Genomic DNA, 13,357 nt, shown 5'->3' on the forward strand with positions numbered 1-13,357 from the left:
CTCTTGAGTGCTCTAGAACCTTCTAAACTTCTCTCTGTTCATGTGAGGCCAGAACATGATAAATCTTTCCGAGTTGTACTTAACCTCTTGCAAGCATTTCACGTTGACTCGCGTGCCAAGTTCCGGTCCGTGAAAATATAACAAGTATGATATTAATGAAATTTTTTAACAATGATATCATTTGATAATAATGGCTCATTAGATCTTGTAAGAACAACTAAGATAGTTATTAATAAATAATAATCATGCATGTTAAAAACATATCAATATATTATTCATCTTTATACATCACACATCTCTATTTTAATGCACTTATCATTCATCTCTTACTAATCTTATTCATCGCCCCAAATGTTATCTAAAAATAATAATAACAAATGTTTCAAATAAAGTAATTCAACGACATACCTAAATTTAGCCTTTAACACGTTCAAAATCCATGTACAATGATTGGCAAACGACAATTGTATTGGCGGCAAGTTGTTGGCACCGCCAAATTATTGGTAGAGTGGTTTCGGCTTTGCTTTTATATACCCAATTTCAAATTTTCCAAAATAACCCTATACCAGTGTTTAGTTTTTCTGTTTTATTTTTTAAAAAATATTGTTTACACTTTTTTTAATTAATTAAAGAAACATACTATAGAAACACACAAAACATATACAAAAATAAACTGTTACGAACACGTAAACGTGCGTTTACCATGATTGTCAAGTCCAGACATAATAAACATTCACAAAGTATAGCATATGTCTAGACAAGTAAATACTTGTGTTATTCACCATATATAATTTTATTAAGAGTTGCTAAAAAAGCGAGTCAATCATTCTGATTAATTTATTCATCTACTTTTAGAGTGCTCCACTCTTTAATTAATTAATTAATTCAAGATTACTCATGTACAAAATTTTAATTGATTTTAAACTCTGCAAAAAAACTCAAAACTTAGGGGCGACCAGAGTATACGCAAACCCAGTAAACTAAAAACCAGGGCAGTCTACTTGGCTGCTTGCCACAAAGAACTTGAATCCAAACAAGTTATGGCAAGAAAACAACGCAATCTGAACAAATGTTTCGAGATATTAGCAACAAAAACAGTCGGGTCGATAACATTTAAAACTGAGTTCCATCACAGATTTTTGCTTTTGTGTGTGTGTGTGTTTTGGGGTTGGGTGGGGTGGGGTGTGGGATAAATTAGCACACAAAAGTGCAAGTACGAACAACAGTTTTCTCACTCTTCAGCAGCACTTGCAGCACTCAAGTCCACATTAAGATCAAGAACCTGCAACAGGAGATGAAAGAGATCAATTACCATTTTTCGAGTTTCATATGGCAAGCTGATGTCTTAAAATGATAACAGGAAAATAACCTTCCACTCCAAGTTATTCAATTTTACATCTAGTTCCATTAATCGGTTTAAATTTCCCAAAAGTAAAACATAGATAATACATAGTTAATACACGGTTCCCATCTTTACAACATCAATTTCACCCAACAACACAAGTGTTTAGACATTCCAGTAGACTAAGCATATGACTGATTAAGCAAATCTATGGACTATGATGCGGTGTCATTTTTGTCAGAAGAAACTTTCCCAATCGCTCATCCCAGAAAGGAGACAACTGTTGAGCAGAATGAATCTATGAAGTAATGTCATAATGACCAAAAATTTTAATATTTTAAACGGGTTCCACCAGACACGCTAACATTGCATCAAGAGGATGATAAAATGATTCTAATGCTTTTTAATCAGACCCAGGGAGTGGATATTCATAGATTTAATGTGTAACGTGATATCCAGAAGAGAATTGGCATCATGCACCAGCTTCAGTACACTAGTGCTGCATCGTTTCTACTAGTGCATATAAAGTATAAACTTCTTTACGAGAGAATAAAATTTTCTACGAGGCTGTGTTTGTAAAATTAAAATTTGCACTGAAAATGTAACATTAGAGTTAAATACTGAACTAGAGAATTTAAGTCTCACCTTTCCAGTGATCAAGGTATACATATTCAGGACATCCACCACCGTGGACTCAAAATGAGTTGTGGCATCATAACTCTGTCACATAGAGTTGAATGAGTATATAAACAAGAAAAATATTTTATCAAGCACTTAAACAGGAACAAAATTTGCTAGAAACTTACTGTAGATATAAAGCAATTATCTAGAGAAGGCTCGTTGACTGGTTCATATCTGTCATAGGTGTCAAAGAAAATCTCATCCACGGGTCCAAGAAGATCAATACCAGGCTTCAGTTCGGTCTCAGGGTGGTCGGTTTCTGCTTCTGTTGACACAAACGCGATATATTTCCCTTTTGGAGCAACATTGTGAGAGTAAGAGCAACAAAACAAATACCTGTAGAACCAAAAAGTAACATCTTATCGTAAATGCGTAATATAACCAAAGCGTAGGCAATTAATAACTATTGTAAAACATTAAAACCGAAAACTGGTAAGAAGTAGAACAGCTAGGCTGCAAATTATCCCAAAGTGTCGAGTTTATTTTCAAAAATGGGTCAAGAATACAAGCAGAACACAGGAATAGGAAAGATTGGATTTATGTCATAAAAATTAGCACACTTAAGCAACCATTGAATATTACAAATGGCATTAGCTTTCAAAAAGTTATGCTTTCGGTGACCCAGCAAATTATAGGAGATACATTGCAGACAGTCATTGCAACCATTAGCTTCCCAAGTTCATCGACCATACTTCTTTGCTAGAAGTTTATAACTCCTACTTCAATGGTCAAATAATTGCAATGCTCTAGACAACTAGCTCTTTAAGCCTTTAATGGGAACAAATCAAACGGTGTTCAATAAATTACCAACCCATACAACCTTTTCATTGTGGTGCCTAATAGAAAGATTAAGCAGAAAAAAGAAATGTATATCGCACCCATCCCTTAATAACTACTCCACACGTTACTAAAGCACAAGGTGCACAAGTGACCTGTAGTCTAGGCGTTTAAACTTAGGTACAATATTTTAAAATATAAATTAGTGAAGACGATTATATCATCCAACATTTGATTGTACTTTTCAAACAATTGAACAACAAGAGAGAACAAGTATCAATTAGTAAATTAATATCAAATATTATCACGTCACACTTATAACTTTAAGTTATACAAAATATTGCGAAAAATGTTTTTACCCATTTAAGAGACACTTCAGAAAGAGGTCGGAACTATGTACAGGTTGGGCTTCGCCAAACCCGTCCGCCTTTGGACACTTTAATAACTATGAGACCGACAATCAGATTTTGTGAATGACAGTTAATTAAAAATGCATAATTTCAGCAAAAAATACAGACATCTTTTGCAATCTTGAGGATTCCCTCCAAATGGATCACTACTTCGATTCCTTACCATTAGCTAAGACCACAATAACATATCAAACACATACAACAACAGTAAGAAACTGTGACAACTGATTTATTACTCGCATTATCACATGAAATATTACTCCAGACCTTCGCCCTCGAGACCAAGAAAAGTCCTCGTGTCACCAACTTCCACAGACCTAATTCACAAAGAACTGAGGGCCAATCCACCCACCCACAAACACACACACACACACACACACACACACACCAGAACTCCATTCTTCTTATAATGAAAATTCCGCAAATTCTGTCTAAGAGTGCCTTAACATGATGTGATTATTGGTACAATGAATCAAAAATGACAACAGAAAATACTCAGCTCACAAAATCATCACATTTCCCACAATAAGAAACATATTACATGACCTCACAGGTACAATTACTCTAGAAAAAGCAAAACAGTAATATGTACAAGTGAGTAAAGTTACTTACATATCTGATCTCCGGCCCAACTGCTTCTGAGGGAGAATAACCTGCGACGAATGAGAATCATTGGTATTTGGGATGGGGTGACTCATGATAGCTATAGCTCTGGCAACTTTTCCAACCTTCCTCACCTGTAAAAGCTTCATTGTATTATTTATCATAATGGTACATGTATATCCAAGAAAATAGTGTTTGAAACAAGATTTGGCTTTCCTAACCATGACTACATGTTTAATGGTACATTGTATTTTTAATTGCAAACTGAAACAAGTGATTATTTAGGAAGGAAAATAAAGAAATTTTTTTAATTGTTAACATAAGCAGAATATTACTTTTTAGATAAGTTTAATCATAATGAAATAAAAATACATAAAAATATATTGAATAAATTAAATGGTTAGATCTAAAATAATAAATATTAATTAAGAAATATATAAAAATAAGTTCAATAACATCATGAAAAAATTTATAATTAGTGGTAAACATTATAATTTTTTTTTGATAAGAACCGTTATTATTGATGAATAAAAATAATCACAAAAAACGAAGTAGAGATCCACAAACATAGTAAGATCCATATTCAAACTAAAGTAACATAATAACGTACCTCAATTCCTATACAAATATGAGATCAAGAATGTTTTGAACACCAACATGAAACCCAAAATTTAATCTAGTCCCAACAATCCTCAATCGAATATTCTTGATCTTCAAAGATACACCTATTCCTCTCCATCCACAAGGGCCAACTCAAACTGTAAACCACCATATACCAAAAAAGTATGCCCCTCCTCCGCAAATCCCGTCCGAGATCCGCCTCAAATAAATCTCATATTGATTTTGGAGATACCCAAATCAAGCCGAATTCCGCCAAAGCTCTAAACCAAATACAACGTGAAAAAGACGATGGATGATCAAATGGTCCCAAGTCTCCACCGCTTGCCGACATTATACACACCAATTTGGACAAAAAACAAGAAGTAACATTTTTTGCAACATCTCAGCGATGGTCATTTCCCAAGCACTGCAATCCACAAGAATACTTGCACCATGGGATAGACGCTTTCCAAATAGCTTGATAAAGAGAAAAAGAAGGATGACTAGAATCTGAAAAGAAAGACTCGAAGAAACATTTTACTAAAAACTACCATGAAGATTCCCAAACCCACTCCCTCTTGTTTTCTGCACCTTCGATCAATCTGACCTTATCTCAATACTCGATCAAATAACCTAACTTAAATGTCTCTCTTTCCTACAGATCCCGCCTAAAATAAAAATGACAAGACAGAGTAGAAGAGTTGGATGAAGAATTGAATTGTGCAAATTAAGAAATATGATGATTCTAGATCGTCAAAATTTGGAATAAAGATGGGTAAAGATCCTGATCTGGAATAAAGATGGGTAAAGATCCTGAAAATAAAAAAAAAAACCCACCATGTATCTTCACAAAACCTAATTTTATCTACCCTTGACCACCGATCTCACTGACTGAAGAAAAGCCGGATAGAATCTGGAGATAAATTTTCATGGACTTCTGAATATAAGACTTCTGGCAATACCTCGTCCCTCCTATTAATATGTGTCTCATATTTGCTAATCACAATCTTTTTTCATAACGACTCCCCTTCACTAGAAAATCTCCATCACCATGTCCCTAATAACATAGTTGTAAAAAGCGTGACCTGGTAACCACCCAGACGCCGACCTTGCAAGAGGCGAGCCCAGGCGCATGCCTTGCACGCGGCTTTCCTGAGGCGACAAAAAGCACGCTTCTGTTTTTTACTGGACCAGTTTCTCTATTTTCAACAAAAATTGGCTTCGAAACTTAGAGCCCAAAGCTGGTTTAGAAAAAAAAGAAGCCCAAATCTTTAGGGAAAAAAAGAAGCCCAAAGCTGGTTTGAAAAAAAAAAGAAGACGTATAGAAAAAAGCCCAAAGCTGGTTCAGAAAAAAGCCAAGCAACAATCAAAGCCTTGATATCTTATATTCTGTTTTGAAAAAAATACAATCGAAGCCCCTACTAGACATGTTTCGTCGGGCGGAACGCCGGTTCCGGAACGACAACGGTCACTGGCGTTCCAAAGTTCCAGGATAAATCGTTAATTGCTTTGTAGCGCTATTCTTCAACGTTATAGCGGCACTTTAACAGTGAAACGGAACGGTAGTGGTCGGAACGGAACATAGTTATGAAAGTCGAGCGCCAGGCGGAACAGGTTATGACCCAGGCGCAAGACATTAAACAAGCGCGCGCCTGAGCGCGCCTCGGCCCAGGCGCGTCTCCTCTGCAGAAAGGCGCGCGCTTGTGCGCTTTAGTTAGTATAATCTGAACCGATTCAATATATATAACTCAAGCCCAATAAAATTAAAAGCCCAATAACAAACAAAAGCCATGTTTAATGTTTAAAAAAGCCCTACAACATGCATGTGCCGGTCTGAAATTTTTCTGTGCGCTGCGGCCTCTCTACGTCTCAAAACTCTTTTTATGTTCGTCTCTGTTCTAGTGTGCTTCATCTGGCTGTTACTCTGTCTAGTTTGCTACTTCAGGTGTACTCTCTCTCTTTCTTTCCCCCTATCTCTTGCTCGTTATTAGTTGTTCTTGATTCCGCTTCCATCTCAATATTTTTTGCTTCAAGTAGATGACTTGTTTGAACTATTATTATTATTTGATAAATCATTTCTAATCAATCACAATTCACATCACCCCTGTTTCATTTTCATATTCCCGAGTCTTTTAGTAATGGAAGGTTTTTGATTAAACAGTGGTAATCATGTATTCATGATTTCATGTTATGCACCAAACCTTCAAATGCGTGCATCACATATTATCTCCATTATTTTTGTTAAAACTTGGGCTATTTTTCGCTATTATGTTTATAATTTTAAAATTTGTGTCAAATGCGCTTTACTTCGATAAAGCGTGCGCTACGCCTCGCGCCTCAGGCCCCAAGACACCTTTGCGCTTTAGTGCGCCTTGCGCCTCAAATAACTATGGAACGGAACACATTGGGTATGATCAGACTACATATCAATCAGGTGGATATGGATATCAGAGTAATTATAAATCTAGAAACGATTCTTTTACTAGATCATTTGATTTTTCAGCATCTGGTACACATGGAATTAGACATCGTGGATTTAATTATGGGTCGTCTCAATATATTGGTGATAGATACAATGAATCTTCATCACCTATATGGCGCGGTGTTGAACTTCATGGTCCCGAGTATATATCTTCAAGTACAGTTGATAGTTCTAGTGGGTATCGTGGATTCGGATACTATAATCGTCGTGACGAAACACTATTACAAAATCAATCATCTCATTCTAATGATCTTTCGTCATCTCTATCTAATCAATATCCCTATGGACAATTACATCAATATCCAAATGTTTGAAATCAATTTAAGCATCGGGATACTCATGGAGAATATAACAATGATTTCGCTCCTCCGCGTCACTCCTCATGGTGTTAGCTTTGGTAAGTCATAATTTTTAATGAGTATTTCTTATTGTGCTATTATTGTAAAATAGTTTTATATTGATATATTAATTTGTAATAACTTCATATATTTTATGTTTTTGTATAATGTAATTAATATTTAAAATTTATTATCAATTTTTTAAATTTATTAAATTTTTTTATACAATCGTTTCGCGACATAACATTCATACTGGAATGGTAGTTGTCGTTCCAAGATCCGCAACCGTTCCGGCGATAGATGAATCTCAATATGTTCTCTGTCTCAAATAATCGATTCATCAACCCTTTCTGATTTATTGATGATAGTTATGCTCTTTCGCGTATTGAGAAGCGAGTGAAAAAAATTTGTACTGCAATTCCCTGGCCCATTTAACCTTAGCCTTTTGAATGATCATTTGGTTTCTTTAACAGATTAAGTCTTCTAAGGCGCATCTAGCTTCTCTTCTCACATTCTCCAGAGTGATTGATCTCTGTCCCTCACTCCCCGATACGTCCATCTCACAGATCTTCTTTTCCATCTCCACACCCCGCACTTATAAATTCCCAAAGACCTCTACATTCCACTTCTTAATATTCGTCTATAAAACCTTAAGCTTCCACGGTAAACATTAATTGACGGGAAACTTAATTTTGACAATAAAGAATACTAAATTATTTTAAAATAATTAAATAAGTAAAACATATGTATGAAATAAAGAAACATGTAGGAGCAATTTTGATAAAACAAAAAATAGAGACAACCAAAAACAAAATGGAGTCCTTATTTATGTTTTGAAAGTTATTCTATTATATCTATTGTTCATTCATAAACATAAGCTTTCAAACAAGACTTTTTACCTATTTATAATTTCTAGAGGAGTGAAAGACATAACTCGCTTGCTTTTAGGACTCCTAAAATGATTGCTTTCTAGGAAAAACTATTTTGGGTGTTAAAAGTGTCTAGAGGGCACACTGAGATTATATAAATAACTGAGCACTTCAAAAGGGTAAAATGTTAGAAAATTACATGCAGAGGTTCAGAACAAGATCACTACAAACTGAAGCAGGTACAATTCGAATTAAGAACGAGGATTACCTTATTAGGAAGGTAGGAAGGATCGCATACAACCTTCTTGCACTTGGCTGTCTCCCCTTCGGATGTAACACCAACCACCTGGCCTTCATCATTAAACTCTACCTGACATTTGACCAATTCCAAGTCAGCAGTCACAGCATTAAATCACCCTAAACAACCAAAAACCAACAAAACCAAGAAGAAATGTAGCCAGCAATAACTAAAGGTATAACAATTGGAGTGACAATATCATACTCAGTGATAAGCAGGATACTAATAAAAAAGTATACTGCAACTGCAGTTAAGAAAACATATGACTACCAATTATAACAAATAACAAAAGAAACAAAAGAATGACCAATTGGAAAAAATGTGAAAAAGAAAAAAGAAACTACTGTAACACGTTTTATGAGAACCACGAGTTCCAGAAAACCCCGTTATAATGGTACGTTAAACGGAATTTCTCACCAAAAGAAGTTAAATACTCAACTGTCAAACACCAAAAGTCATGTTCTATGAGGTATGCCATCAAAATATACCATAGATAAATTACAAGTTTAAGTTCAGTGCAGTGTAGGTTCCATCCCCTTTTGGAGAGTTACCTTCTTCCAATAATTCTAACCCAAAACAACAAATTCATATTATTATGCTTCCAAGTCAAAGTTTTCACCCAGAAATGTCTTCATTTTGAAGATTTTCTATCAATATAACAATGGTGGGAAAGATAATTGCATGCCAGCAGAACTTGGTAGTTAGAGAGTAAAATTACAAGTCAGATAATCTTTAGTGAAACAATCGAAGAAATTAATTTCAATATCATTTTCTTTCAACATTCCCATATCTGTAGTCTGTAAACAATAGATTCCTTTGTATGCTGACTTTGTTGGAGAGGGGTAATAGGCCACATCGAGTAGAGTCAACAAGAGAGAAATACATGAAGTAAATTACCTTGCATTCGGGTTTATTCAGCATATAGGTCCCACCATATACAGCACTAAGGCGAGCAAATGCCTGGAAATATTAAGTAGCAGAGAAAGAAGCTAACATGAGACAGAATATCTGAGAGAAGAAAACAAGATCAAGGCAGAATGCAAAAGGGAATAATATTTTCTTGGGATAAAAGACAAAGTGAAGATCTCATGCATCCACAACCAATTACACTTTTAATAAAAAAAAAATTGGAGCCTGAACCCAAAATAAAGAGGTAAACCTGGGGTAGCTCTCCTAGGCCATATAATGGATAGATGTACGGTGATCCTCCCGCAAAGCGGGCCAAAGACTCCTCATAAAGCTTTAACACAACGAGATATTTCAGAAAGGGACATCAGAAGTCCCATGTTCAATTGCCTTTTCAAGAGCACAAGAAAAAGAAAGTGGAACTGAGAACTTTCTTGAGGTCCAAGCGAGAATTACCTTCATCCTTTTCACAGTATCCAAAGCTGGTTCATCCAAGTAACGGTCATCTCTGTGAAGAGCCAACGCGTGGCCGATGACATCCACAGTGTTGTCATCAAGACCATACTTGCTGTCGGAGGGATACAATATCCGTCTCAGAACAAGTTGAAGGTATTACAAGTTTTAAAGAACTGAGTATATTATTCATTTGAAACCAGAATGGCTAAATAAACATAACGGATTGAAGAAATATGTATGGATTTTTTTATTGCTTTTGCTGTCAAATTGCCAATCATACCCCTACATACATGGTTACCAGATACTCACGGAGAAGCCCATTATAGTACTTATATGCTGACTGTAAAGAAAAAGGATTCTTTTTGTACCCACAATATCTTGCATGTATATAGTCTCACAAAATGAAAATATGCAGTTCAAGAATAGGTTAAAATATATTTTTCTTTATAACAACAAACTGATAAAGATATTAATCATGCCACAAAAACTGGTTCTGCATAATGCTTAAAGGACAAATCCCCGTTGAAAGATTAACATTTGAGGAAAAAGATCCCACCAAATACAAGATATAAAAAAATTTGTGGAAATACACTCAACATCAAAGAGATAACAGTGGAAAAACTTTAATGTTTGAATCTTGACAAATTCAAATACATTGCAAAAGAGTCCTCAGAGTAAACTTAACCTCATTTATTGCTTTGGGTAAGCTAAAATAATCACTAATGCACAACACTGTAAAGTACACATCTCGATCCACCTCATCTTTGTCAACCCTTTGATACTAAACTTCTTGATACTCCCACTGCAATTTTTTTTAAAAAATTGAAGTGCACAAATTACACGAGCCAACCTATTAAGCTCAAAAGATGAATTTATCTTGCCAGACTCCATGCAGGTCCATAGGGAATCTTATCACAGACCACACAAAAGGATCCTTGAAACATAAGGATGGACTAAGACTACACGAACGCACGCGCGCGTCCACATATATATATATATGTTTGTCTTCAGATAAAAGTTCCTAGAGTGATTACAAATAACGTATATGTAAAGTCATTGGTCATACGCAATAAACTCCCTGGTCGGAACTCTAGTCAAATCAATCCCTTCATGTGTTTTAGGATCATCTTCCTTGTAACATTGGGCATAGATGAACAGTTTTCGAGCACGTCGTTTCTCAAAGATGCCCATAAGTGGCGATTTGAGGGCCTCCACGTCAGTTGCAGGCACCTTGTGAATCTGTTACATTTTATTTACAGCAAAATCCAGCCAGAATCAACAATTCTAGATAATCTAAACATAAACTTGTGACAAAAAACTAAGCAAAGAAAAAAGCCTATGTTTTTACCTTCCCCTTATTGTACACAAAACTGCCATCAACAGCTTTGAAATACAAGTATTTAGTAACATCAGTATGAATTAGGACCCGCACAAGTGCACCGTTTGCCATAATGTACTGAGAAAATGAATGAGTCTTAGTGGCATCATCACTAGAAAGCTAAAGGAACAAAATCTTCAAAATGACGTCCAACAAGACACAAATAATAAAAACCTTAGGGACCATGTCAACATTATAATCTCTGCTAGGACCCAGGTGAGCTGGTGGCTTATCACTCCCTCTAAACCTCTTCCATAGCTGCTTAAAAAAGCCAATAATAATAACTGAAAATGAGAATTCCATTCAAATTCTTGAATGCATAATGGAGATGTTTGTTAGCATCGGTTCTCTAGCCAAAACAAAATATAATAATACCTGAATGAGATTGAGAGAGCTTGATTCTCCACCATAATAATCGTTCCGATCCATGTGTAGAACCTAATTTGAAAGGTATAACAATATCAAGCCCAATAAGAGTGAAATAAAATTTCAAAGGCACTGTGGTAATGATGAATAATTGGCGAGAAATCTATGAAACTTAAATCTGCATTACATATAGATTTAATAAGTAGTTCTGAATACAAAAGTATGCAATTTATGCATGTCAATGTGTATAAATGTTATCTATAACATATTAATAAATTTTTTTTTACCTTTTTACTCGATCACTTGTATACAAAAAATGCAAAATATATTTGGACCCTGGCAACTTTTGAAACTAGATAAGTTTTACAAAGAGAAAATTTTAAAATAAATCATGCATGGCATCACTGAAGCAACCTGGAAAACACACCAATTATCATATCTTCACCATTCTAGAGCCAAATAAGTTTTTGACATAATCATGAGCTACCCCATCCATATATTTGGTAACACCTGTTTGATATTAACAAGAGCGTATAGTATACTATTCTTTGTTCCTTCAGGCTCGTGTGAAGTAAGGTATTGACCCCTAAATTGCATCAGTTTACGCCCTGATATTCTTCAAAACAGTTTACATATACATAATCTGCCTATCCGCCAAGGCAAAATAAGCACTCACTAAGCACAGCTGGGTTTCCACTTTCATCGTGTTCTAGCTAATATCATGGAGTTTTTAAGGATTAATGCTCCCTTCTGTCATTAAACTAAGCATTTGGTTAAGTTGTTCAACATAGATTTCGAACTTCCAGCACTTGTGACAAGAATATAGGGTGAAAGTGAAAGCGAAAGTTTCTGTACCATATATGGTGGCGTGACGGGAAGAAGCCTCCAAATAAAGCACTCACTATGCAAATTTTCAGATAACACTCACATACTATGTCAATCCAAATCCAAGCGTGATTAACAAATTCCCCCTCATTTTCTAGAGCCTATCAGATTTGTGCCATCGATGTCAAAATTATCGCACCTGCTAGCTATAAGCTATTCCTCGGAGTTTGAGTCCTCTTATTCTATCAGGAAATTTTTGCAACTGTTTGCATGAAAATATCAACTTAGTGCCCATTTGAAGGAATATAACCAAAGTATAAATGTATTAAAATATGTAATAGGCCAAAAATTGGCAGCATTCATAATCAGCCAGATCATTTGAGATTAACACTAGATCCATTTCCCAAATTTCCCATAAAAAATCACTCTATCAGAACAAGAATAGGATAAATCTGAATAAATACAATTCGTACGTGGGATTGGGGGGGTGGGAGGGAGGGGGTGAGAGACAAGAAATTGGAAAAATAGAGCTTCAAATAAATCAGAAATAATAATTATAATAAATGAAACCTTAAGACCATCGACGGACAAGAGACCGCTAAGAATGCATTCCTTGAGACCCGTCCCCAACACAATCACATCGTACTCTTCATCCATCTTAGCTGATTTCTCAACGAAATCCAATAATCTCAATCAGTCGTAAAAAAAATCAGCCAGATAGACGATCGGATCGCCGATAAGAAAAAAGCGGAAACTAGGGGTTTTTGTCAGTCGAAGGAATGGAGAAATCGTTGCGTGTGTGGATGGATCTAGACGTAGGCCGTAGGGCACATAACTAGCAGTATGGCGAGTTTTGAAAGTGCTCTGCCCATTTCATCTTTATATATATATATATATATATATATATATATATGAGTAAGTATCGTGAGACCGTCTCACGGATCATAATCTGTGAAACGGTCAATCTTACTTATATTTATAATAAAAAGTAATAATTTTTCATGAATGACCTAAATAAAAGATCCA

General features: G+C 35.4%; 1 protein-coding gene across 1 annotated transcript; it reads right to left on the reverse strand.

Moving 5' to 3' along the window:
• Positions 1 to 1,062: 1,062 nt before the first annotated feature.
• Positions 1,063 to 13,204, reverse strand: LOC140835089 (guanosine nucleotide diphosphate dissociation inhibitor 2-like). The gene is made up of 13 exons (XM_073200431.1): positions 12,902 to 13,204; positions 11,516 to 11,578; positions 11,315 to 11,398; positions 11,111 to 11,218; positions 10,829 to 11,001; positions 9,763 to 9,874; positions 9,560 to 9,640; positions 9,298 to 9,360; positions 8,371 to 8,472; positions 3,823 to 3,947; positions 2,149 to 2,359; positions 1,988 to 2,062; positions 1,063 to 1,282 (listed from the first exon to the last, which is right to left on the reverse strand). Exons 1-13 carry the CDS (start codon positions 12,986 to 12,988, stop codon positions 1,232 to 1,234), a joined length of 1,335 nt encoding a protein of 444 aa, XP_073056532.1. The 5' UTR covers positions 12,989 to 13,204; the 3' UTR covers positions 1,063 to 1,231.
• Positions 13,205 to 13,357: the final 153 nt, after the last annotated feature.

The sequence above is a fragment of the Primulina eburnea genome, chromosome 6 (genome assembly GCF_022965805.1).
Source record: "Primulina eburnea isolate SZY01 chromosome 6, ASM2296580v1, whole genome shotgun sequence".
NCBI lineage: Eukaryota > Viridiplantae > Streptophyta > Magnoliopsida > Lamiales > Gesneriaceae > Primulina > Primulina eburnea.

Bases quoted from the DNA above. Each gene is read 5' to 3' on its own strand.
- LOC140835089 (XM_073200431.1), bottom strand. From the start codon at position 12,988: ATGGATGAAGAGTACGATGTGATTGTGTTGGGGACGGGTCTCAAGGAA. The intron at 11,399-11,515 runs GTATTATTATAT...TTTTTTAAGCAG, and splicing joins GCTCTCTCAATCTCATTCAG to CTATGGAAGAGGTTTAGAGG. The intron at 2,063-2,148 runs GTAAGTTTCTAG...TCTATGTGACAG, and splicing joins ATAATTGCTTTATATCTACA to AGTTATGATGCCACAACTCA.